The following is a 25140-nucleotide window of genomic DNA, read 5'->3' as shown; positions in this document are numbered from 1 at the left end:
CATGTAAGGCACACGGTACACATAAGGTACACGGGACACATACCTGCAAAGAAAAGAAAATAACGTGAATACTTCATGTTGTGGTGCAGACGACTCACTGTATTAACGCAAGACATTGTGAAGTTGAATAAATAATATATACAGTAAAAACCTCTATTTAACGGACTACATGGAGGGGAAGTCCGTTATATCGAGGGTCTGTTAGATGTGAACCCTCCATCTAACGAACTACAGGACGAGAACTGAATGATTCACGGGCACCTGACGTCGAGCGAGACAGGTGACGAGGTTTGTCAGTACGATGACCCACGGTGTAAATAACACCTCTCGACCAGTCATTCCCTCACAGCAGGGCCACGATAGTCCTAACTCTTGATGGCACTATTATTACAATAAAGGATCAGTGCCAAGACTGTTGCCATGGCACTACAACACTCGGCTGGATGCCACTACCAGATATCATCTAAGACTATTATGGTGCCATCATAATATATATAGTATTCTATGTAATCACTGTTATTGATTTATCATAAATTAAAAATTATAAATAAATCACTTTATTACATTAATTGTATACGAAAGAAAAGTAAAAAGCAACAACTCTCCATCACAACCTCCCTTCACCACCAGGCGGACGACGCCACGTATTGCCCAGAGTTTGTGAAATTTGTCTACAACTGTACACACATACCTCCGTGCAGCAGTACACGAGTGTACACACGACCACACCAGCCCAAATATCACGTACACGGAAATACATAACAGTAGTGTACGGTGCCAAGTGTACACATGCGCGCGCGCACACACACATACAGTACAAGAAGCGGACAGTGTGTAGCGTAAGCTAAAATTATCACCATCTTAATAAAGACAGAATAGCATGGTGGTTCTGCTGGGGGGGAGGGGGCAAGGATGTGAGAATACTGCTACCTTCACTCCACACAGTACTACCACAAATACCACCACTACCACACCAGCACAATACTACCATCACAACTCGACACAATCCCACAACTACCACACTACCACCTGTCTACCACAACTCTTAAGTAAATGTCAATGTTCAGTAAAAAAAATTGGCCGTCAAATCACTATATTAAATCTGATCAAATATTAATTTAAGTGACATTAGAAAACAATGGCTCTCTGAAAACAATGGCTCGCTCTCTCTCTCTCTCTCTCTCTCTCTCTCTCTCTCTCTCTCTCTCTCTCTCTCTCACAGGATAGAGAGAGAGACAGAGAGATTGGCCCATATCACGGATCCGGTTTCATCACATGAGAACAAAAACAACAGTAATTATATTGACAAGGACAACAGTAATAAAGAGAAACAAAAAACCAACGGTATCGCTATAACAAAAACAATACCAAATGATACAATTAATTTACAGTAACGGTAGTGACAAAAACAAAACAATCACAACAGAGATAAATAACAGAATATTGACAAAAATAAGGAAAAAAAAACACCAACAAGACATAAACAAAAGAGAGTATAAACATAAAAACAAAAATAACAAAAACAAAATGAAAAAAAATGTGAAAAAAGGTATCTGAAAGTAACGAGAAAAATTATAATCGTAGTATTTGAAACATAAGCAACGGAGGGGGAGGGGGGAGGCAGTGCTGGCGCCGTCACCAACATCACTGAAATAGCAACAGATGGCGTGCCAGGCAAGTGACAACAGGAGACACTACACTACCAACAATAACGATACAGCAACAGGAGAGCCAACATTAACAACAGGAGACACTACATTGACACCATTATCAACAATAACGAAACGGCAACAAATGGGTGTCAGGTAGGTGCCAACATTAACAACAGGAAGCACTAAACTACCACCATCAACCACCAGTGTTGAGACAGCAGCAGAGGGGTGCCAGCCAGGTGCCAACACCGGCCAGAGGGTCAAAATAAACCTCTTTACGTCAATACTACCACATCTCTCAAAGACACCAGGGGTCAAATATGAGGAAGATTGTCCTAGGTGAGGAGGAAGGAGGAAGATTGTCCTAGGGTGAGGGGAGGAAGAAGTGAGAGGAGTTTGGCCTAAGAAGGGTGAGAAGGAAGATGAGGGTGTTCTGGGGAGGCCGTCGGGGGGGGGTGACTTGGGGGGGAGGAAAGAGGGAGAGAAGGTCCTGTGGAGGGAGGGAGATACTAAGGGGGGAGGAGAGATAATTGACCTGGAGAAGAGAAGACGAGAGGATGTAATAGTGGGAGGAGGAGAGGAGGAAGGGAGAGGGAGGAGGGGGGAAGGGAGGAGGGGGGTGGGAGGAGGGGGGGAGGGGAATTATCCTGAGGGGGAGAGCCACGAGGTGCAGGTTCCTGGGGCAGTCTGGATGCTCCACCCAACAGGTCACCACACTGCTGCCAGGAATGCTTGCTCTCCTCCTCCACTCTATCACCCACCTCCTTCCCCACAACAAAACTCCTCAATCCCTCTTCCCTCTTCACCATCTTCTCCTCTCACCCCCCCTCCCTATTCCCCACATCACCCCTCCCCCATCCCTAATGCCACCTGCTGTAGGAGGCAGATGAAGGGAAGAGGGTCGACCTAATATGGGTCATATCAGAAGTTCAACGTTGGCACGACACTAATTTTGGCACCTGTGTGTGTGTAGTGAAGATGATGCCTAGTGTGTGTGTGTATGTGTGTGTGTGTGTGTGTGTGTGTGTGTGTGTAGTGAAGATGATGTTTAGAGTGTGTGTGCGTGTGTGTGTGTGTGAGGAAGATGATGCCCAGAGGTGTGACAGAGACAGGTACAGTGGTGTGGTGAGAGACATAATCCACTGTATCCTAGCAACACACACCCCCCCACCCCCACACACAGTGATCATCAACGCCCCCACACAGTGATCAACGCCCCCACACACCCACCTTAGGAACTGGCATTTATCTTTACGGAAGGTCAAAAGGTCAAAATCTCTTAATCGCAGCAGCACCAGGGGGGGACTTGGCACCTGCCTGGCAGTTTGCTTAATATTAAGTCTCTGCACAGCAAAGCGCCACACTGCGGGGTTATACAGGTACTATTACGGGTGCATATATAGGGTCAGGAGAGAGAGAGAGAGAGAGAGAGAGAGAGAGAGTGTGTGTGTGAATATTATCTTGAACTCCTGACGAAATTAACTGCTTCGATTTCTGTTCCATTTTATCATAACTCATCTACATAAACTTTTTCACTCTGGGTTTCAATCTTGTACGGTATTTGTTAGTTTATGCCGAACTAAATATGTTTCAATCCAGTTTCAACCCAGATAAATAATCATGTTTCAATCCAGCTTATTAATCACGTTTCAACCCAGTTTCAATCCAGCTTACTCATCATATTCCAATCCAGCTAAAAATCAAGTTTCACTCCAGCTTACTCAACATGTTTCAATCCAGCTTACTTATCATGTTTCAACCCAGTTTCAATCCAGCTTACTCATCATATTTCAACCTAGCTAAAAATCAAGTTTCACTCCAGCTTACTCAACATGTTTCAACCCAGCTTACTAATCATGTTTCAACCAAGTTTCAATCCAGCTTACTCATCATATTTCAACCCAGCTAAAAATCAAGTTTCACTCCAGCTTACTCAACATGTTTCACTCCAGCCACTAATCATGTTTAAAACCCAGTTTCAATCCAGCTTACTCATCATATTTCACCCAGCTAAAAATCGTTTCACTCCAGCTTACTTCCAACATGTTTCAACCCAGCTTACTAATCATGTTTCAACCCAGTTCAATCCAGCTTACTCATCATATTTCAACCCAGCTAAAAATCAAGTTTCAATCCAGCTTACTCAACATGTTTCAACCCAGCTTACTAATCATGTTTCAACCCAGTTTCAATCCAGCTTACTCATCATATTTCAACCCAGCTAAAAATCAAGTTTCAGCTTAAAATATGTTTCAAGCTCAAGTTTCACTCCAGCTTACTCAACATGTTTCAATCCAGCTTACTAATCATGTTTCAACCAGTTTCAATCCAGCTTACTCATCATATTTCAATCCAGCTAAAAATCAAGTTTCAATCCAGCTTACTCAACATGTTTCAATCCAGCTTACTAATCATGTTTCAACCCAGTTTCAATCCAGCTTACTCATCATATTTCAACCCAGCTAAAAATCAAGTTTCACTCCAGCTTACTCAACATGTTTCAACCCAGCTTACTCAACATGTTTCAACCCAGCTTACTCATCATATTTCAACCCAGCTAAAAATCAAGTTTCAATCCAGCTTTCTCAACATGTTTCAACCCAGCTTACTCAACATGTTTCAATCCAGCTAAAAATCAAGTTTCAATCCAGCTTACTCATCATGTTTCAATCCAGCTTACTCATCATATTTCAATCCAGCTAAAAATCAAGTTTCAATCCAGCTTACTCATCATGTTTCAACCCAGTTTCAATACAGTATCACAATCTTCCTCCGCCAACTCGTGAAGAAAAAGTGAATTACATTTTCCTTTATAAAAACATTCTTAGAAAATTACACTGGAGCTGAAATAACCAGATAGTGGCCTCAAGTTAGTTTATATGCATGGGGAGTGAGGGACGGAGAATGAGGGAAAGAGAGAGAGGGAGAGAGGGAGATGAGAAGAAGAATGAGGAATAGATACAAGAAACACGGAGAGAAGAGATGAAGGAAGAGGAGGAGAGAGAGAGAGAGACGAAGATGAATAGAGTGAAGAAAAGAAGAATGAAGAATACGAGAGGATAGATGAAGAATAAGGGAGGGAGAGAGGGAGAGAGAGGAATAGAGAGAGATGAGAAGAAGAATGAGGAATACGAGAGGAGAGATGAAGAATAAGGGAGAAAGGGAGAGAGAGAGAGAGAGTCATGTTTGGCAGGGCGGTGTGGTGGCCCTTGGCACTCGATCTGTAGCTAGGGCCAGGCAGTGCCATCCTGGTGCCTACCTGCCTGCCTCTGTCTCCACGCTACCACCATCACCACAACTACCACCATCACCACAACTACCACCATTACCACGACTACCACCATCACCACGACTATCACCATTACCCGAGTTCCTTCCACTACCACCACAACCACCACCACACAACAACCACACCATGACCACACTAGCCCACAACCACTCCACCATACTACTACCCCACCACACTACTACAACACCACCACACACCACCACCATCACACCACACTAGCCCACCACCACACTACAACCCCACACACCACACCACCACACCTTAACCACACCACCACCACACTCGCCCACAACCACACTACAACTCCACACACCACAACCACACCACCACACCTTAACCACACCTTAACCACCACACTATCTGCACCATCACCCTCGACTATAGATGCAATATGTCAACTCCGAGGCACTATGGCAAGGAGGAGATAATTACGTCAAGAGAAGCTGAACGAGTCACACACCCCTACCACAACCACTGCCACCCTCTACCACCCACACCTCACCTCACCACCCACACCCCACCCCCCGCCAATTATATAATGTACTCAGTTGTACTCTGACTTTTTCTCCCACAAATGTTAACAAAAACAGTACACACGAGACCTGACCTAATCTAACCTAACAAAAACAGTACACACAAGACTAAGACAAAAAAACTGACCACGTTCTCACCTCCCCTCCCCCTCTGTGCAACAATAAACACACCGAACCCGAACCCGGTACTGGTCTCGGAGCCGAAATCGGGGTCCGGAACCGTATATGAAACCGGAACTGATTTATCGGAATGGAACAGCGAAGTTGGTCTCATAATAAGTTTGATTTCGTGTAGGTTAAGGTTAGGGTAAGGTTAGGTTAGGGTAAGGTAAGGTTAGGTTAGGTAAGGTAAGGTAAGGTAAGGTTAGGTTAGGTTAGGTAAGGTAAGGTTAGGTAAGGTAAGGTTAGGTTAGGTAAGGTTAGGTTAGGTTAGGTTAGGTTAGGTTAGGTTAGGTAAGGTAAGGTAAGGTAAGGATTTTTTTTAATCATCAGGTAAAAATAATTTGCGAATGTTAGTAATTCTCACGACATCCGTTACCGGGGGATTGATGTGTCCCCATATAAACAGTGTATTGAAGGCGGGAGCAGTAACAACAACGGGAGTAGCAGTAACAACAGTAGCAGTAACAACAGTAGCAGTAACAACAACAGTAGCAGCAAAAACAACAGGAACAACAACAAAAATACCACCACCAACACCAGCAACACCACCAGCAACACCACCAACACCTACACTTCATCACCACCAACACCACCCGCAACACCACCAACACCTACACCTCATCACCACCACCAACACCTACACCTCATCACCACCAACACTAGCCACACCACCAGCAACACCACCACCACCACCAGCAACACCACCAACACCTCATCACCAGCAGCAACACCACCAACACCACCACCACCAACACATCACCAGCCATAACACCACCAACACCTACACTTCATCACCACCACCAACACCTACACTCATCACCACCAGCACTGAGGTCACACCCCCAGCAACACCACCAACACCTCATCACCAACACCTACACCACCACACTACCACCACCTCATCACCAGCCGCAACACCACCAACACCTACACTTCATCCACCACCACCAACACCTACACCTCATCACCACCAGCACTAGCTACACCACCACCACCCTGCCTGCCCACCTACACCAACACCACCACCAACACCACCACCTCATCACCACCAGCACTAGCCACCGGGTGTAGTGTAGAAAGTAAAAATACACAGAAACATCCCACATGGCATCTCGCGCATGGCTGAGTTACCAGACGGGACGAGAAGACATTTTATAGCCGAGGCCTCCCGAGCGAAGGCCTCCCGAGCGAAGGCCTCCCGAGCGAATCCCGAGTGTTTTTGCCACGGTGGGAGGATGGGGAAGGAGGAGGGAAGGAAGAAGGAATGGAGGAGAATCAGAGGAGAGATGAAAAGGAAGAGAAGGGGAGGAAGAGTAAAAGAAGAGAGATGGGACAGGGAAGGAAGAGAGGAGTAGGAGTAGGAAGAAATAGGAAGAGGTAGGAAGAACAGGTAGGAAGAATAGGAAGAGGAGTAGGAAGAATAGGAAGAATAGTAGGAAGAATAGGAAGAGGAGTAGGAAGAATAGGAAGAGGAGTAGGAAGAATAGGAAGAGGAGTAGGAAGAATAGGAAGAGGAGTAGGAAGAATAGGAAGAGGAGTAGGAAGAATAGGAAGAGGAGTAGGAAGAATAGGAAGAGGAGTAGGAAGAATAGGAAGAGGAGTAGGAAGAATAGGAAGAGGAGTAGGAAGAATAGGAAGAGGAGTAGGAAGAATAGGAAGAGGAGTAGGAAGAATAGGAAGAGGAGGAGGAAGAATAGGAAGAGGAGTAGGAAGAATAGGAAGAGGAGTAGGAAGAATAGGAAGAGGAGTAGGAAGAATAGGAAGAGGAGTAGGAAGAATAGGAAGAGGAGTAGGAAGAATAGGAAGAGGAGTAGGAAGAATAGGAAGAGGAGTAGGAAGAATAGGAAGAGGAGTAGGAAGAATAGGAAGAATAATAGGAAGAGGAGTAGGAAGAATAGGAAGAGGAGTAGGTAGAATAGGAAGGAAAGTAGGAAGGATCGATTGTAATTGGAACACCTCATAACCTAGAGAACGTGTAGAATTCCTTAACCCAATATAGTGAACGAGTCATCAATACTTAACTTTATTTACACAAAGATCTGACCCAGCGGATTAATGGCTTATTTTCACCTCCTGTCTTCACCATTTTCACCTCCTGTCTTCACCATTTTCACCTCCTGTCTTCACCATTTTTACCCCCTGTCTTCACTATTTTCACCCCCTGTCTTCACCATTTTCACCTCCTGTCTTCACCATTTTCACCCCCTGTCTTCACCATTTTCACCTCCTGTCTTCACCATTTTCACCTCCTGTCTTCACTATTTTCACCTCCTGTCTTCACCATTTTCACCTCCTGTCTTCACCATTTTCACCTCCTGTCTTCACCCATTTTTCTACCTCCTGTCTTTAACATTTTCACCTCCCTGTCTTCACCATTTCCCTCCTATGTCTTCCTCGCTTCCACCTCTGCTCTTCCATTTTACCCCTGTCTTACCATTTTTCACCTGTCTTCACCATTTTACCTCCTGTACACCATTTTCCCTCCTGTCTTCCTTTGTTTTCACCTCCTGTCTTCTCATTTTCACCCTGTTACCATTTTCACCTCTATCTTCACCCATTTCACCCCCCCCCTGTCTTCCACCATTTTCCACCTCCTGTCTTCCGGCCTGCCTCCCTGTCTTCCACCATTTTCCCTCCTGTCTTCCACCATTTTCCTCCTCTTCCATTTTTGCCTCCTATGTCTTCACCATTTTTCCTCCTCATATTTCATTTTTCACCTCCTGTCTTCCTCATTTCCTCCTGTCTTCCATTTTCCTAATCTTCACATTTCCTCCTGTCTTTTCCACACCTCATTTCACCTCCTGTCTTGCTGTTTTCCTCTAACTATTCTTTATTTTCTGCCTCCTGTCTTCACCATTTTGCTGTGTTTGCCATTTCCTCTGCACATTTTCCTTCTTCCACCATTTTCACCTCTGTCTTCATTTTCCTCCTGTCGCTTGCCATTTTCACCTCCTGTCTTCCGGCACCACACTGTCTTCAACATTATTTTCCTCCTGTCTTCCTGTTTTCTGTCTTTATTTTCACCTCTATGTTACATTTTCACCTCCTATGTCTTCCACCATTTTCACCTCCTGTCTTCCTGTTTTCACCTCCTGTCTTCCATTTCCACCTCCCTGTCTTCACCATTTTCACCCCCTGTCTTCACCATTTTCACCTCCTGTCTTCACCATTTTCACCTCCTGTCTTCATTATATATTCTTTATTGTTTGGTAAGGGTGTATTGTATCTGGGGTCTATTTGGGACCAACTGGGGCCTATTAAAACACGTGACTATTATGGTTGGGGTCAAATTGGGACTAAGGAGCCGGATAGATAGTACAGGAGCCAGATAGTCCAAGAGCCAGAAAATATGCATAGTAAACAGAGAGAGAGAGAGAGAGAGAGAGAGAGACGAACGATGCTTGAAGTCAACCGAACCAAAGGTGTACACAACAGCTAATCTCTCTCCCTCACCCCTCACCCACACCCCCACACTCCCCACACCTCCCTCACCCCCACAAGGTCACCCAAGGACCATTTTTCGCTCCAGCAGAGGCCACCTAACCCGGCCGGCCACATTAATAACCTCCCTTTACGCTCGGAAACACTGTACTGAGTCGCCCTTAGTTCCAGTTCACTTGTTTACTGAGAGTGTATGCGTGTGTGTGCGTGCGTGTGTTTGTTTGCGTGCGTGCGTGCGTGCGTGCGTGCGTGCGTGCGTGCGCGTGCGTGCGCGTGTGTGTGTGTGTGTATGTGTATGTGTTCCTGCGATGATTTGAACTGAATATATAAATATGTCTGTCTGTCTGTCTGTCTGTCTGTCTGTCTGTCTATCTCTCTGTCTGTCTGTCTGTCTGTCTGTCTATGTGAGGGCCAACGAAACAACAGGGTCATAAAAATAACGCGACATTGTTTACATACGAAGGAGGGTGAGTGATGTATTGTGGAGGAGAGGAGAGAAGGATGATGGAGGGAGGAGAGGAGAGAAGGATGATGGAGGGAGGAGAGGAGAGAAGGATGATGGAGAAACAAGATGGAGGACGGTGTTGGAGAATGAAGGAAGAAGACAAAAAGATGGAGGATGGAGACAGATGATACAGAGAGAGAGAGAGAGAGAGAGTGGCAGATGAACTGGCTCCTTCCTGAGAACGTCTTCCCAGCACTCGTGAAACTGGATTTCATTCATAGCTGCCAGCCATGTACCTCCCCTCCCTCCCTCCTCCCCCCCTCTCCTGGGTTAACTTCCTTCCCTCTCCTTTCTCCCTGGAATCCCCCTCCCCCTCTCTCTCCTTCATATCCGTCTCCACATGAATCTTCTCTCTCCTACCCTCTACTACTCCCTTCCCTCCCCCCTCTACTACTCTTCCCGTCCCCCCTCTTTCTCCCTCCCTCCCCCCTCTCCCTCTCCCTCCCCTCCCTCCTCCTCCCCCCTCTACTACTCCCTCCCCCCTCTACTACTCCTTCCTCCCCTCTACTCTCCTTCCCTCCCTACTACTCCCCTCCATCCCTCCCCTCTACTACTCCCTCCATCCCTCCCCCCTCCAGCAACACGGTCCCTGAAGGTATCCAACCACACCTGTTTGAGCCAACACCCAAGGGTCATCAAAGGTCATCCAAGGGTAATTAAGGGTCATCCAAGGGTCATTAAAGGGAAACCTAACCGAAATTAAACAAAGCTAACCTCATATAACTTAAACTAACCAAAACTAAGCTAACCTCATATAACCTAACCTAACCAAACCTAACCTAACCTAACCAAGAGCAAGACACTTCACACTAGCGTCAAGTCAACAACGGAATTAAAAAAAAATGGCAAAATTTTTATCATTTCTCCTTGGATGACTAAGATATTTTCCCACCAACACGACACGTAAGCCTGTATTTAACGGCATGTGTGTGTGTGTATGTGTGAGGCATGTACGTCTCTTCTATGTGTGTGTATGAGGCATGTACGTCTGTGTGTGTGTGTGTATGAGGCATGTACGTCTCTGTGTGTGTGTGTGTGTGTGTGTGTGTGTGTGTGTGTGTATGAGGCATGTACGTCTCTGTGTGTGTGTGTGTGGGGCATGTGTCTCTGTGTGTGTGTGTGTGTGTGTGTATGGGGCATGTACGTCTCTATTGGCCAATGTGGGGCATATACGTCTCACTGTGTGTGTGTGTGTGTGTCACGTCTCCACCAGCTAACACATTCAAGGTTTCTCTGACGCACACGTTTAGACCTGAATTAAAAGTCACTTAAGATTGATATTATTCGGGGCTGTTTTTTACCCCCACCTCAATACCAGTCTCTCTTGACCTGGCTAACAAGTTCTTGGCAAGTGAGGGATATTTTCTTGTCACGAGAGATGAATTTCAATCTTTATTTCCGGGTATTAAATATCCCTGAGTAATATAACTGGTGGGTAGGAAGATACATACATACATACATACATACATACATACATACATACATACAAATAAATACATACATACATACATACATCATACATTCATACATACATACATACATACACCATACATACATCCATCATACATTCATACATACATACATACATACAGTACATACATACACATCCGTTGTTTCTTGTCCAGCTCACCACCAAAAGCATAAGGTGATATAAGTCAAACAAAACTAGTTGACCTCAAGTGCCAGGGTGGAAAGGTACCAGGGTGCCAGAGTGCCAGTGTTAGGATGCTAGAGTGTGAGGGTGCCAAAGTGTTAGGGTGTCAGGGTGCTAGAGTGCCGGGGTATCAGAGTGTCAGGGTGTGAGGGGTGCCGAGATATCAGAGTGCCAGGCTGCCGAGAAGACAAAGAAGAGGAGAGAAAGAGGCAGGGAGAAGAAAGGGGAATAGGGAGGAGGGGAAATGGGAGATGGAAGGAAGGGAAGGAGGGAAGGATGGGAAGGGTTTACACACGAGGCCACACACCTACCATCACCATGCCAAATGACTCCCCCCATCCCCCTCCCTCCCCCATCCTTCTCTCCTTTTCCCTCCCCCAACGCCTTCATCAACCATGTATGTCATACTATACTCCAACACTCCTCTCTCTCTCTCTCTCTCTCTCTCTCTCTCTCTCTCTCTCTCTCTCTCTCTCCAGGCGACATGATAGCATTATAGTAGACTCGGTGGGTACTCGGGCACTCACTCTAATTTACCATGATACCAGCAACCAGTGTCCCTCTCCTCCCCCCACCTATAGCTAACGAAAACTAACCTAATGCTAACCAAACATAACCAAACCCAACCATACCAAACCAAAACCTAACGCTATCCAAACCAAAACTAACCAAACTAAACTAACCCCAACCTAACCTAAAGCTAACGTAATGTTAACCAAACCTAACCTAACCTAATGGTAACCAAACATAACCAAACCCAACCAAAACTAAACTAACCCCCAACCTAACCTAACCAAACCTATATTACTACTATAACTTCAGTGGCCACTCGGGAACTGTCTTCTATAATCTACGGGGGATCATAGGCCATTCCAGGGGTCAGAAATACCAGCACTATATACCGACACTACATACCAGCACTATACCAGCACTATATAACAACACTATATACCAGCACTATATACCGACACTATATACCGACACTATATACCAGCACTATTCCAGCACTATATACCAGCACTATATTCCAGCACTATATACCAGCACTATATACCGACACTATATACCAGCACTATATACCAGCACTATATACCAACACTATACCAGCACTATATTCCAGCACTATATACCAACACTATATACCGACACTATACCAGCACTACCAGCACTATATTCCAGCACTATATACCAACACTATATACCAGCACTATATCACTCCATGAGCTACACCATACTGTATTACTGTCTTCTGACCTTGGCGGGCGCGTGTACTGGGGAACTGGGGTTAATTTACTGGGTAACTCAATGGTACCGAGAGAGAGAGAGAGAGAGAGAGAGAGAGAGAGAGAGAGAGAGAGACCTTCACTATGACAGCACCTACACCCAAAGCCACAAATAGAAGCTCTACACACACACACACACACACACACACACACACACACACAGTAACTCTCCTCCCCCGGCTAATGACATCAATGAATTCACTAACACTCATACATTTTCATACACTCGCGCGGTAAGACCCTCTCATTAAGGTCACGCAAGGCTCTCAAGGTATTTATCGACTCCTAACCAAACCTAGCCTTACCTGGCCTAACCTAGCCAAACCTAACCTAACCTAACCAAGCCTAACCTAGCCAAACCTAACCTAACCAAGCCAAACCTAATCAAACCTAGCCTTACCTGACCTAACCAAGCCTAACCTAGCCAAACCTAACCTAGCCAAACCTAACCAAACCTAACCTAGCCAAACCTAACCTAGCCAAACCTAACCAAATCATTACGAGTGAGAGACCATCAAGATTGGAGGTCATTTATGATTGGGGTCCACAAAGACTGGGGATTATCACGACTAGGCCCTAGATTGGGGGCCCATCAGTACTAGAGATTATTAACATTAGGGCCCGTTATGATTGGTACCTATTTGGGCCCATCAAAACAAAGGGTCCATTGTGATTGGGGTCCATTGTGATTGGGGTCCATTGTGATTGGGGCCCATTACGATTGGGGTCCATTGTGATTGGGGTCCATTAAAACTGGACCCCCACCTTAATGGTTACATCAGTTAAGGGTTTAGTCAGCCGCCCGATATAACTGGGGCCTATTAGCACTGGGGTCTATTAGCGGGGCCCATTAGACCATTAACACAAATATTTCACCTCACATACCCAGAGCGTCAGAGTGGGGGGTGACAGGGAGGGTGACAGGGAGGTGGGGGTGATGGGGGTGGGGAAGGGGTGATGGGGAGGTGGGGGAGGTGGACGGGGAGGGGAGGGTGATGGGAGGTGGGGGGAGGTGACGAGGTGGGGGAGGGGTGACGAGGGAGGTGGGGGTACAGGAGGTGGAAAGGTGACAGGGAGGGAAGGGGTTACAGGGAGGAGAGGGGTGACAGGGAGGGGGTCACAAGGTCCGAGGGAAGATATAATTACGCCACAGGGCAGTTACCTTCTACAGGTGTGTGTGTGTGTGTGTGTGTGTGTGTGTGTGTGTGTGTGTGATTCTAGCCACTCACCATTATAGGCGGAAAAGGCTCATTATTATCATCATTATCATTACTATTCGCAGTAGTAGTAGTAGCAGTATAGTAGTTGAAGTAGTCATATCACCATCATCATCATCGTCATCATATCACCATCATCGTCGTCATATCACCATCATTATCATCGTCATATCACCATCACCATCGTCATTTCACCACCACCATCACCATCGTCATATCACCATCATCATCATCGTCATCATATCACCATCACCATCGTCATATCACCATCACCATACTCCCATATCTCCCTCCTAACACACACTTTATCTCCCCTCTACCACCTCCCCCTCCCTCTACCCTATACACAAGACCTTACAAAACACAAACACGCCCTCAGGCCAATCCAAACACCGCTGGGTGATTCTCTTCAGCCAAAACAAACACAAAACAGCAGAGGCATAAACAGTGACTAGGGGCGCACACAACACCTGACGAGTGAGCCAGTCAATAGGTTCTATGTGGCACTTTATGGCATTACGCTCTTTATGGCACCCGATTATGGCACTATATTGTATGTGGCACTAGTTCGCCGGCTCTCTCTCTCTCTCTCTCTCTCTCTCTCTCTAAAAGACACCTTCCCACTCGACCCATCTAGGAACACACACACACACACACACACACCTGGCTAGTCCGGTCACCTACCTAGCCTGCTAGCTAGGCCTCCCTCCACTACTACGTGTTCGTCTATCCAAGCATCCGTCAAGCTATCCGTCCAAACTATCCAAGCATCCTCAAGCTATCCGTCCAGTCTATCCAGCCATCCGTCAAGCCACCCGCCAGTGTATCCGTGAGAGGGAGGACTCAGGTGTCGTCACTAAGGCAAGAGAACCTCACCTGTGTACACTAAAATACCTGAAGGAGGGGGTAAAAAAATGACCCTGTTCTGTATCACGCCAGGGGGAGGTAAGAGGGGCAGGGGGAGGGAAGGGGTTAGGATGAGAGTCAGGGGAGGTAAAGGGGAAGACAGGGGAGGCAGGGGAGGACAGGGAGGGGGCAGGGAGGAGGGGGCAGGGAGGAGGTAGGGGGAGGCAGGGAGGAGGCGACAAGGGGTAGACAGGATAGCAAGGTGGCAGGGGGGAAGCAAGGAGGCAGGGGGGAGGCAAGAGGGGAGAGCAAGGGGAAGATAAGGCCGCCCACACCTGTTGGCCTCCATGGTCGCACGCCCAATATATTATGTGATCACCTGGAGATTAGACACCCCAGTTTATTTCCCCTCTACCTTGACTACCCAAACGATACCCGGGAGGATTGGGTTATTTCGTCGCTAATCAACCAATCAGTCATCATGTGTCGTGGATAATCAACCAATCAGTCATCATGTGTCGTGGATAATCAACCAATCAGTCATCATGTGTCAGGGCTAATCAACCAATCAGACATCATGTGTCGTGGATAATCAACCAATCAGTCAACATGTGTCAGGGCTAATCAACCAATCAGTCATCATGTGTCGTGGATAATCAACCAATCAGCCATCATGAGTCAGGGCTAATCACCCAATCAGTTTAATATGCTCAATCCAGTCAGTTTTGTGTCTAACCCAATCAATCATCACGTGACTAGACTGAGCTCTGAGACTGCCAGCCAACCATTACCTCGATGAACTAGATAAGTGGCGAGTCACGTCAATATAGTGAGTCTCTCTCTCTCTCTCTCTCTCTCTCCTTCTCTCTCTCACCCTGCCTGCTCTCTCTCTCTCTCTCTCTCTCTCTCTCTCTCTCTCTCTCTCTTTCTCTACTCTCTCTCTCTCTCTCTCTCTCTCTCTCTCTCTCTCTCTCTCTCTCTCTCTCTCTCTCTCCATAACTCGCCCTACCCCTTGCAACCTCTCATTCCTCTCCCTCTGCCTCCCCCCCCCTCTCCTCCCTCCCTCCCCCTCCTTCAAATCTTCCCTCCCTCCTCCACCCCTCCAACTAGCCAGCAGCTGTATATATTTTGGTCTTGTTCTGGCGAGGTGTCCTCCGCGCCCTCAAGCTAGCACACGTCACCACCTCCCTACCTCCAAAACCGTGGGAGGCGTGGGAGGTGAGGGCGTGGGAAGGGCGTGGGAGGGTCAATGTGTTTGGCGATGGGGAGGTGAGGGAAGCGTGGGAGAAAGGAGCGATGGGAGGCAGGAGTGGCGATGGGAGAGGCAGGGGGTGTGGGAGGCGAGGCGTGGGAGAGGCGAGGGGAGCGTGGAAGAAGCAGTGAGTATAAAGGGAGAGGTAAAGGGGAGCGTGAGAGAGACAGAGAGGAGCATGAAAGATGCAGGGGGAGCATGAAAGAGACAGAAAGGTTGTGAGAATAACTTGATAAAAATCTAACCTTCAATTAATTAAACCATCAACAAAAACCTCACCTCAACCCAACTACCTGACGATACGAAACAAGTAAACAACCTTGACCTTTTTTTACGATAAATAACCCAAACAAGTAAACAACCTTGACCTTTTTTTTCACGACAACTCACATAAGAAAGGAGACGTCGAAGTAACAATAAAACAACCTAGAATTTTGTCCTTTTTTTCCCTCAACGGCATAAAAGAGACTCGAGATGTGTAGCAGGAATAAAGAAGAGTTAAAAAGATGCGTTATTTCCCCTTTTTTCCCCTCAATGTCAACAAAGATTCGAGATGTGTAAAGGGTATGAAAAGGAGTTAAAAAGATGTGCTAATGGGATGTGCTAGCCGGGAGGTGCAGTGATGAGTGACCAGGTGGGAGTAGGCCGGGGGGGGGTATTTTTTTCCTCCTCAATCCGTCATATAAATGGAAATCAGGTTACAGGTTAATTGGTTCCTGATCCTAATTGGTTCCTGATCCTAATTGGGTTATGATCCTAATTGGATTCTGATCCTAATTGGGTTCTGATCCTAATTGGGTTCTGATCCTAATTGAACCCCAATTCTAATAGGTTCCACAATCCAATCCTAGCCTAATCATCATGAGTGTATCGGATTAGAACTGTAACCTAATCTTAATAATATTTGGGTTGAGTGGTTAGGTTGGGTTAGGTTAGGTTGAGTTCAGTTTTTTGGGTTGGATTGGGGTGAGTTGGGTTGGGCCTTATGCCTACTGGGGTCTATCAGGACCCCAGCAGGGGGTCGAGATGAATTGGGCCCTATGACAACTGGGTCTATCAGGACTGGGGGGTCCGAGATGAATTGGGCCTATGACAGCTGGGGCCTATCAGGACTTCAGGGGGTTCGAGGTGGGCCTGACAGCTGGGGCCTCTCAGGACTAGCGGGGGGTTGAGATGAATGGGCCCTGTAGACACTGGGGCCTATCAGGACCTTGAGGGGGTCAGATGAATTGGGCCCTATAACAACTGGGGCCTATCAGGACTGGCGGGGAGTCCGAGATGAATTGGGCCCTATGACAACTGGGGCCTAACAGGACTGAGAACCAACTTGAGCAGTGATAAGAAAGCGTGGGGTAAGGTACATAGTTGATGGCACTAGATGGCACCCATGACGCCACTTGGCACTGTGGGACGGAAGCTTCGACCACTACACTATGGGTGCCATGACGTAATGTTTATAAATAACACCGACTTCCCTCTTACCTACTCTTACGACTAATAAAAAAAAAGACTAATTATATTAACTCTCAACTCTTTAATAAGACTCTTACAAATAATAAACAAAACGAGTAATATTTAATCCTATTTAATTATCAAAAGTAATTATTCAGTTAATTATATTAGCTCTTAATAACTCTTAATTCTTCCCCCTAAACACTCTTAACCCTTTCCCTTAAACACTCTTAATCCTTTCCCCTAAACACTCTTAACCCTTTCCCCTAATAACTCTTAACCCTTTCCCCTAAACACTCTTAACCCTTTCCCCAAAACACTCTTAACCCTTTCCCCTAAACACTCTTAACCCTTTCCCCCTAAACACTCTTAACCCTTTCCCCTAAACACTCTTAACCCTTTCCCCTAATAACTCTTAACCCTTTCCCCTAAACACTCTTAACCCTTTCCTCTAAACACTTCTTAACCCTTCTAAACACTCTTAACCCTTTTCCCCCTAAACACTTAACCCTTTTCCAAACACTCTTAACCCTTTCCCCAAACACTCTTAAATTCTTTTCCCCCAAACACTTTTTAACCCTTTTCCCTAAACACTCTTAACCCTTTTCTAAACACTTAACCCTTTCTCATTAACTTAACCCTTTCTAAACACTTAACCCTTTCCCCTAATAACTTAACCCTTTCCCTAATAACTTCTTTAATTCCTTCCCTAAACACTTAACCTCTCAAACACTCTTAACCCTTCCCTAAAACACTTAACTCCTTCCCTAAACACTTAACCTTTCTAAACACTTAACCCTTTCTAATAACTTAACCCTTCCTAAACACTTTTAACTCCTTTTCCTCAAAACACTCTAAACCCTTTCCCTAAACACTCTTAACCCTTTTCTAAACACTTCTTAACCCTTTTCTCAAACATCACTTTTAACCCTTTTCCCTAAACACTTCTTAACCTTTTCTCTAAACACTTAACCCTTTCCCTAAAACACTCTTAACCCTTTCCTTAAAACACTTAACCCTTCTCTAAACACTCTTAACTCCTTTTCTAATAACTTAACCCTTTTCTAAACACTTCTTAACCCCCTAATAACTCTTAACCTTTCTAAACACTCTTAACTCCTTTTCCTTTAAACACTCTTAACTCCTTTCCCCTAAACACTTTAACCCTAAAACACTTTAACCCTTTTCCCTAAAACAATCTTAACCCTTTCCCCTAATAACTCTTAACCCTTTCCCCTAATAACTCTTAACCCTTTCCCTTAAACACTCTTAACCCTTTCCCCTAATAACTCTTAACCCTTTCCCCTAAACACTCTTAACCCTTTCCCCTAAACACTCTTAACCCTTTCCCTTAAACACTCTTAACCCTTTCCCCTAATAACTCTTAACCCTTTCCCCTAACCACTCTTAACCCTTTCCCCTAAACACTCTTAACCCTTTCCCCTAAGATAATTTAATATAGCTCAAGGGAACATCAAAGAGCCAATGGGTTAATAACTCTTAAATGGCTCAAATTAACTCTTTATCACCTCATTAACTAATTATATATAAACTGAGTCTAATTAGCTGTCGACAAGTAATTTATTAATAATTATGTGTAATATAGCTGTTAAGTTTGTCTGTAATCTACTGTTAAAATGAGAGAGAGAGAGAGAGAGAGAGAGAGAGAGAGAGAGAGAGAGAGAGAGTATGTATGTGCATGTGTATGTATGTGTGTGTATGTATGATGTGTATGTATGATGTGTATGTATGTGTAGGTATGTGCGTGTGTATATACCTTAACCACACGGGCGAAATTACTCTGTACACGAGAGTAACTTTGCCATCCACTTACACAATACACATTTCGACTCAAGGATCCCCTGGTAGGTCTTAACAACACACCTAACAGTAGTTATTATCACCAAACAATGTCAACTACTGGGGATGTATTGTAATGGGTCTAACTGATGGTGACGATAATGACAACTTCGACCGTGAGAATAACTGGGTGGGTGTGTGTGTGTGTGTGTGTGTGTGTGTGTGTGTGTGTGTGTTCTTCCTCTCTGTTTTTTTCGTTTGTGTGTGTGAGTACAGTACTTCTTCCTGCTGTCTGTGTGAGTGTGAGAGTGTGTGTGTGTGTGTGTGTGTGTTCCCTATGTGCTTTTCTGTGTGTTTTTTCTCTGTGTACGTGTGTGTTTCCCGTATGTATATGTGTGTTTTTCTATGTATGTATGTATGTATGTATGTATGTATGTATGTATGTATGTATGTATGTATGTTTACATCTAATCACCTACACCTCACACTTGACCACCTCCTCCTCCAAACACTAAACATTGAAACAACATCAAGTTGTGGAGCAATGAGGCAAACCAACATTTCAGAAACATTTTTTGTAAACACTGACATTTTGTACTGACATTTGCAAACATTGATATTTGTATTGACATTTGCAAACATTTTGCAACATTGGCACCTGGCTAAACACTCTGGCATTTGTAAACACTTTTGTAAATACATTTGTAAACACTGGCATTTGCAAACACTGGTATTTGTAAATACACATTTTACAAACACTGGCATTTGTAAACACTGGCATTTGTAAACACTGGCATTTGTAAACACTGGCTAAACACTGGCAAACACTGGCATTTGTAAACATTTGAAACACTCGGCATTTGTAAACACTGGCTTTTGTAAACATTGCCATTTGTAACACTGGCATTTGTAAATACTGCATTTGTAAACACTGGCATTTGTAAACACATTTGTAAACACCGGCATTTGTAAACACTGGCATTTGTAAACACTGGCATTTGTAAACACTCGGGCATTTGTAAATGACTGGCATTTGTAAACACTCGCATTTGTAAACATTGACATTTGTAAACACTGGCATTTGTAAACACTGGCATTTGTAAACACCATTTGTAAACATCGGCGTAAACACTTTGTAAACACTGGCATTTGTAAACATTGACATTTGGCATTTGTAAACACTGGCATTTGTAAACATTGGCATTTGCACTGGCATTTGTAAACACTGGCATTTGTAAAACACTTGGCATTTGTGAACACTGGCATTTACTGCAAGAATATAATGGCATTCTTTAACTCCAACCTAACCAGTGTCTGAGCCTGAAGGAAAACGTAATAATTCGCTTTAAAATGAAACTGTTATATATATTTTATTTACTTTCATTATCACCGTCACTATCACCGTCACTATCACCCGTCACTCACTGTCGTCACCATTACTTTCCATGTCACCACCACCACTATCACTCTCGTCGTCACCATCATCGCTCTCATCACCATAAACAACCACCACTACCACCATCATCACTGTAAATCCCGTAAACCATCAACCTTCACCACCACTATTTTAATCATCAGTCATCACCATCATCTTAAACACACACACACACACACACACACACACACACACACACACACACACACACACACCTGCAGTTATTGCTGACACACATTATTTTATTACCACCAGGTGTTTCCTTATGACGAGGCACAGTAAGGCAGGTGGAGGATAATATTAGTAGTAACCTCTATATAACGGATTATGAAAGGAAAGTCCGTTATATCGAGGGTCCGTTAAATAGGAATCCCCATCTAACGGATTGTATGAAGAGAGAAGTCCGTTATAGGGAGGTTTCATTACACCTTCACTTTAAACAGTGACGTCATGAAACAGCCAGCTATTGGTGGGGCGGTGTGGGGGCGGTGGGGTGGAGGAGGCGTGGGGGGCGGTGGGGGGGTGGTATGTAATTTGGCGTACGCATGTTGCAATATGATCAGAGGACTTTTTTCGGAGGAGGGGAGGGGTGAGGGAGGAGAGAGGAGAGGAAATGAGAGAGAGGGGAGGAGTTAAATATATAGATATACCTGTAGATAGATAGACAGACAAAAAATCTCTTCTCTCCTCCTCCTCCAGCAAAGACCAAATCGAGTCTCCGTAATTGAGGCCATTTTACATTACCATCGTCCCTAAAGGGTCAACGAACCATCGTTCTCAAGGGTTAAACTTGCTGTCAAAGGGTCAACAACCATCTTAAAGGGTCAACAAACCATCGTCATCAAAGGGTCATCAAAGGGTCAACAAACCATCGTTCTCAAAGGGTCAAACAAACCACAAGGTCATCATCGTCCCCTGTAAGGTAAACCATCATCCCTAAAGGTCAATGTCCATCAAAGGGTCAACAAACCATCGTTCTCAAAGGGTCAACAAACCATCGTTCTCAAAGGGTCAACAAACCATCGTCATCAAAGGGTCAACAAACCATCGTTCTCAAAGGGTCAACAAACCATCGTTCTCAAAGGGTCAACAAACCATCGTCATCAAAGGGTCAACAAACCATCGTTCTCAAAGGGTCAACAAACCATCGTTCTCAAAGGGTCAACAAACCATCGTTCATCAAAGGGTCAACAAACCATCGTTCTCAAAGGGTCAACAAACCATCGTTCTCAAAGGGTCAACAAACCATCGTTCTCAAAGGGTCAACAAACCATCGTTCTCAAAGGGTCAACAAACCATCGTTCTCAAAGGGTCAACAAACCATCGTTCTCAAAGGGTCAAACCAATCAAAGGGTCAACAAAACCATCGTCATCAAAGGGTCAACAAACCATCGTCATCAAAGGGTCAACAAACCATCGTTCTCAAAGGTCAACAAACCATCGTTCTCAAAGGGTCAACAAACCATCGTCCTCAAAGGTCAACAAACCATCGTCCTCAAAGGGTCAACAAAACCATCGTCATCAAAGGGTCAACAAACCATCGTTCTCAAAGGGTCAACAAAACCATCGTTCTCAAAGGGTCAACAAACCATCGTCATCAAAGGGTCAACAAACCATCGTTCTCAAAGGGTCAACAAACCATCGTCATCAAAAAGGGTCAACAAACCATCGTCATCAAAGGGTCAACAAACCATCGTTCTCAAAGGGTCAACAAACCATCGTTCTCAAAGGGTCAACAAACCATCGTCCTCAAAGGGTCAACAAACCATCGTCCTCAAAGGGTCAACAAACCATCGTTCTCAAAGGGTTACAACATGTTTCTCTATCTCACGTTAAGAAGAACATTAAATTTACGAGCCTTTGGAGAATTCTGACCCACATCTCGGGAGAAAAAAAAAAACTTGACTAATGGTGATTAATGATCTTAATATCCCGTACAAAAAAAATCCTTCAGTGGAGAATTAGGCACCTGAGCTTATTTCACTGGATGATTAAACACCGTAACACTAACTTAATCTAACCCTAATCTACCTTACCTAACTTTAATTTAACTTTACCAAACCTAACTTAATTTTACCTAGCATAACCTAACCTAACTTAACCTTACCTAGCATAACCTAACCTATCCTTACCTAACAACCTAATTTAACCATACCCAACATAATCTAACCATAACCTAACCTAACCCAACCCAGGTAGTTAGCATTAGGTGAAATAAACTGGGGCCACCTAAACGTCTAGTACCACGAAAATATATTAACGAAACGAATAATATATAACGTTAACAAAAATATACCATCTCTTACCTTGGTCTTAATTCTGAATATTTTGCTGTACTGTTTTTTAATCTTGATGTTGGGAAGACGTCGCCCCCCAAGACCTGGTGTAGGGGGGGTGTTGGCCGAGGTGGGGGAGGTTGGAGAGGGCGGCGGGGGGAGGTGTTGCTGGTCGGTGGTGGGCGAGGTGGGGTCTGGTGGTGAGGGAGGTACAGGGGTGGAGGGGCATGAAGGAGGTGAATCAAGAGCATCGTGAGTGGAACGTCTCTTATTGATGGGGGTGTCCTGTACCTCCACCTCCTCCACTTCTATCGTTTCCATCATGATCCACCACTATACTCACTCTCCACCACCACCACCTGTTGATAGCGCCCTCCTCCACTCAACCTCCACTCCACCTCTTGGACAGCAGGTTTCCACACCCACCACACTCCACACCTCCACTTCCCTTCCACTTGGCTGTAGGAGTCCACTAAGCCACCAACACTCACTGGCAAATCCACTTCACTAACACCACTCCACACCCTCACTAACACCACTCCACACCACTCCACACACAATTTCTATCTCAATATCTACTTCCCGTGTTATATATGTTATCACCTTGAGATCTGTACGAAGCACTTTCTCGGGACACTATTGTTACCGGGTAATATTTCTCACGTACCAGCCGCCAACACCACTACTTTTCTATGAGATCTTAGACGAAAAAAAAACACAATTAAAACATATTATGACTAAAAAAAAAAACGATATAAATATAATTACTTATCACCCAGTACACATTATCGTCTCGGTGGGTTACAAACGATTGCCTAAAGCATTAAAAATATAAAACTCCCTCTCTCAGAAAACGTCCATCAGTCAAGTCGGTTCAAATTCATCCCTCGCTTTAGTTATCTTCAGGGTTAATTTAAGTACTTGTCATTACTATAAAAGTAATATTTCCGTTAAAACTATCAACAGAAAGTAAACTATGTTGTAGGTATATATGAAACTCTCTATAGCGGACTACATATAATCCGGTAAATGGAGGTTTCACGTCTAACGAACCCTCGAAATAACGTACTTCCCCCATATAATCCGGTAAATGGAGGTTTCACGTCTAACGAACCCTCGAAATAACGTACTTTCCCCATATAATCCGGTAAATGAAGGTATAACATCAAACAAACAGTAGATATAACGGATTTTCATACCTACATAATCCGGTAAATGGAGGTTTCACATATAAAGAACCCTCGAAATAACGTACTTCCCCCATATAATCCGGTAAATGGAGGATTCACTAACTACACCCCTATACCAATAACAAACCCAACACTTAATGATACGAAGACCTGAGACGTGGACAATCCCCCAAGGAGAGACAACAGGACTCGCAGACAGGTTTGACCAAGGTTGTGAGTGGGAGGTTGTAGGTGGGTGGTTGTAAATGGTTAGTGGGAGGTTGTAGGTTGTGAGTGGGTGGTTGTAGGTGGGTGGTTGTAAATGGTTAGTGGGAGGTTGTAGGTGGGTGGTTGTAAATGGTTAGTGGGAGGTTGTAGGTTGTGAGTGGGTGGTTGTAGGTGGGTGGTTGTAAATGGTTAGTGGGAGGTTGTAGATGGGTGGTTGTAAATGGTTAGTGGGAGGTTGTAGGTTGAGTGGGTGGTTGTGGGTGGGTGGTTGTAAATGGTTAGTGGGAGGTTGTAGGTTGTAAGTGGGTGGGTTGTAAATGGTTAGTGGGAGGTTGTAGGTTGTGAGTGGGTGGTTGTAGGTGGGTGGTTGTAAATGGTTAGTGGAGGTTGTAGGTTGTAGGTGGGTGGTTGTAAATGGTTAGTGGGAGGTTGTAGGTTGTGAGTGGGTGGTTGTAGGTGGGTGGTTGTAAATGGTTAGTGGGAGGTTGTAGGTTGTAAGTGGGTGGTTGTAAATGGTTAGTGGGAGGTTGTAAGTTGTAAGTGGCTCGTGATGCCTACAACAGGATGAAGATGCTACAACAGGTAGAGGTTTCAACAGGTAGATATATCAACAGGCAGAGGTTTCAACAGGTAGAGGTTTCAACAGGTAGATATATCAACAGGTAGAGGTTTCAACAGGTAGAGGTATCAACAGGTAGAGGTTTCAACAGGTAGAGGTTTCAACAGGTAGAGGTTTCAACAGGTAGAGGTATCAACAGGTAGAGGTATCAACAGGTAGAGGTATCAACAGGTAGAGGTTTCAACAGGTAGAGGTATCAACAGGCAGAGGTAACAGGCAACAAGTAGAGGTTTCAACAGGTAGAGGTATCAACAGGTAGATATATCAACAAGTAGAGGTTTCAACAGGTAGAGGTATCAACAGGTAGAGGTATCAACAGGTAGAGGT

General features: G+C 44.9%; 1 protein-coding gene across 7 annotated transcripts in view; it reads right to left on the bottom strand.

Moving 5' to 3' along the window:
- LOC121856369 (myc box-dependent-interacting protein 1-like) overlaps window positions 1–25140 on the bottom strand; it is a 105158-nt gene that overhangs the window by 54908 nt on the left and 25110 nt on the right. For 5 of the 7 annotated variants that reach the window (XM_042351893.1, XM_042351894.1, XM_042351896.1 and 2 more), the window contains exon 2: window positions 22828–23496. The exons of the other annotated variants lie outside the window; for them this stretch is intronic. In XM_042351893.1, the coding sequence (XP_042207827.1) occupies window positions 22828–23121 (294 nt within the window). In that variant the 5' untranslated portion in view covers window positions 23122–23496. The remainder of the gene's footprint in view (window positions 1–22827; window positions 23497–25140) is intronic. 7 annotated transcript variants of the gene reach the window in all.

The sequence above is a fragment of the Homarus americanus genome, unplaced genomic scaffold (genome assembly GCF_018991925.1).
Source record: "Homarus americanus isolate GMGI-L3 unplaced genomic scaffold, GMGI_Hamer_2.0 scaffold48220, whole genome shotgun sequence".
Lineage (NCBI taxonomy): Eukaryota > Metazoa > Arthropoda > Malacostraca > Decapoda > Nephropidae > Homarus > Homarus americanus.
Note: the sequence above shows the minus strand (reverse complement) of the source record. Positions and strands in the feature narration are given on the sequence as shown.